Source organism: Crocodylus porosus, unplaced genomic scaffold, assembly GCF_001723895.1.
Source record: "Crocodylus porosus isolate Cpor-Errol unplaced genomic scaffold, CroPor_comp1, whole genome shotgun sequence".
Lineage (NCBI taxonomy): Eukaryota > Metazoa > Chordata > Crocodylia > Crocodylidae > Crocodylus > Crocodylus porosus.
The window spans coordinates 21,364,781-21,367,589 of record NW_017728909.1 but is presented as its reverse complement, the minus strand read 5'-3'; the positions used below and the strand labels follow the sequence as shown (position 1 = coordinate 21,367,589).

The 2,809-nt window shown below is 64.0% G+C and overlaps 1 protein-coding gene across 1 annotated transcript in view; it reads right to left on the bottom strand.

The window, feature by feature from the left end:
• Positions 1 to 278: 278 nt before the first annotated feature.
• The window catches only part of CNTFR (ciliary neurotrophic factor receptor), a 260,349-nt gene continuing 257,818 nt past the window's right edge, over positions 279 to 2,809 (bottom strand). The window contains exons 9-10 of the mRNA XM_019531876.1: positions 1,878 to 2,028; positions 279 to 1,442 (exon numbers count right to left, since the gene is read on the bottom strand). Of these exons, the coding sequence (XP_019387421.1) occupies position 1,442; positions 1,878 to 2,028 (152 nt within the window). The 3' untranslated portion in view covers positions 279 to 1,441. The remainder of the gene's footprint in view (positions 1,443 to 1,877; positions 2,029 to 2,809) is intronic.

Here is a 2,809-nt window from a genome sequence, read left to right as displayed (position 1 = left end):
GTAGCAGGGCCAAGCCCCGCATCCCGGGCAGCACAGATGCCCCTGCTAATGCCCCAGTGCATAACTTGTAAGGCCAATGGTCCCATGCCCAGAGCTAGGGGGGAGCTACTTGCAATGCTGCGGTCTGCTGAAACCCCCCACCGTGGGGACCTGTTCTGCCCTGGGAGGCATCAGGGCTCCTGCTAGCACCTTCCCAGGCCCATCCGTCGTCCCCAGAGCCTGTCTGGGGTTAAACCCCCTCCCCACCCTGCCGGCGAAAGAATACCAGGGCCTGGTGGTCATGAAATGACGATGTTTAATGAAACCACCTCTCTCCTGGGTTGTCACGGTTTGCATGTGTGTGTGTGTGTGTGTGTGCGCGCGCACATATATGTGGTGTTTTCTTTTTTTTTTTCTGTTTTGGCTCTTTTTTTATATATACATCTATAAAAAAATTCAAATACAGCCTGTGACCGGGGCAATACTGGGGCGGACGGGATTAAATACTGCGCTTCGGGCCGGGCGGGAGAGGGGAGCTGCCTTACAAAACAGGACTGGGGAGGAAGAGGAGGGAAGCGAAAGGAGGGAGAAAGGGCGGTGTGTTGGGGGGGTGATGCTGGCCACATGACTGGTCCACGATGAACCATGAGACCGATCCCGACACGGAGGCAATGACTGGGAGGGCGTGATAAAAAGAGAGAGATGCAAAGGGGCGCAAGGTGGTGGCTTGCGTGGGCAGGCCTGGGGGACACGCATGTGTGTGTGTGTGTGTGTGTGTGTGTGTGTGCGTGTGCACGTGTGTCAGCTTTGCTGCTGCTTTCTCTTCATTTCCATTTCCCTCCCATTAAAAAAATGAAGTCCCCAGACCCTCCCCTGCCCCTGCTCCCGCCCCTGGCATGCACGAGTCCGTCCCCATCACCCCCGCGGCCAGAGGGCTGTCTCCAGGCTCGCCCTCCAGCCTCAGCCCCTTGCCCCGGGCGTCCAGTCCAGTTCTTCAGGGCCTGGATGGCAGGGGCTGGAGGGGAAGAGAGGTGACCCCCTGGGTGGCCGGGGGTGGGTCCCCCCATCAGTATCCAGGTTTGCAGGCACGGGGCTGGGGGTGCCCGCCGGGCGCGCCGCGTGCTCACTGGTCATCTTTGGCATGGCGCTGTAGCTGTATGATCCCGTCTCGCCCGCGGCGGCTCGTGCTCTGCTCCGGGGGTGCAGGGTCTGGGTGGGCCGGGGGGGTCCAGGGATGCCGAGGGGGGTGGTTTCCTCTCTCTGGGGTCAAGGTCCCTGCCCGGCTGAACGGTGGGAGCGGGGAGGGGGGCATTCTCCGCCTGCCCCAGCCCTGGCACGGCCGGCCTGTCCTTTAGAAAGTGAAGCGATGAAGAGAAATGTGGATCCGTCCTCCTAAACATGTGCAAAATAGAAGAGAAAAGAGACGCAGGCGGGCGCTGTCCTCCTCTGTGGCGGCCGGGGATCTGCAAGCAAGAGGGGGAGACACGGGTCACCGCAGCCCCCTCGGCCGGAGCGTCCCCCACGCCACCCTCCATCCGGGCACCCCGGCACAAGGCCACCTGAGCTCCTGGACGGCATCAGTCCAGAGCCCCATGCAGCTCATTGTTGTTAATGCCGTTACTGCTGGTGCATGTGCAGGACCCTACCCTACCTGATGGGAGATAAAGAGGAGGGACGGATGGAGAAAGAAAGAGGATGGAAAGCAGGCAGAGGCAAATAGATGAAAAGGTGGAAGAAGGCTCTGGAGGCAGGAGAGAAAGGGCGGAGGACAGCAGTGAGACAGACAGTCGCCCCTCCCCGGCTCCAGCCTCCCCAGTGATCGGTGGGGGCTTCTCCCCCCCCGACGGGCGTGCTTTTATGCTGGCGGTCCCCATCCGGCCGCGGAGGGGGGTACTCACTAAATAAACAGGACGCCAGCCGCTGCCAGGACCAGACCAGCTGCCCAGGACACTGCCACCGCCACCGCCCCGCTGCCGACGACTTTCTCCTGGTCGCAGATCTTGGTGGTGGGGGGCGGCACGAAGGACGAGGTGCTGCTGGTCGTCGTCTCTGCAGCGGGGGAGAGGACCGGGAGGCAGGTGGGCCTGGGGCCACCACGGCAGCCCCTTTGCCCGGGGACATAAATGGTGGCCCCCGCACCCGCTTCAGCCACCTTTCTCGATGCGGCTGTCCACCCACCACTGAGCGCCTTGCTCTCCATGCCGCTCTCTCTCCTTCTCTCCCATCCACCACCAGCGATGCCAGCGTCCCTCTGTGCCCGGGGGAGGGGGCCTGGACACGCTCCCTCTGCCCTGTGCGCCTGCCATCTGGGGCATCCGTCTGAGGGGCATCCAGCCCCATGCCCAGGGGCTCCCTGCTGCCTCTTCTTGGACGTTTTTTAGGAAATGCTTCTTCACTGTCAGAGCAGGGAGGCCACAGGGTAGATGCCAGGGACGGGGTGGGGGCTCTCCACCACTGGAGGTGTCAAGGAGACCCTGGGGGGGTGAGCTAGGTGCAGCCATGCCCGCGCTCTGCTGTGGGCTTCTCTGCAGCGGGGGCACGGCCCGCCGGGGGTCTCTGGAGCATCTCCTACCCGCTTTGCAGGACCTTGGTGGCCAGGGTGCCCCTGCTTTCCCTGCAGCAGGGTCGGGGCCGATGCCTGGTGCCGCGTCCGGCCTGACGGCAACATCTTGCTCCGAGGCCGGACGCTGGGTGCGCCGGGCAGGGCTGCGCAGGGCTTGGGCTGGATGTGACCCCCAGCTCCCTGCGGCGGGCCCACGGGCGAGCGAGCGGCCGCGAGAGGGCGCCCTCTGCCCACGGAAGAGCCCGCGCGGCGGGGCGCGCGGTGCCA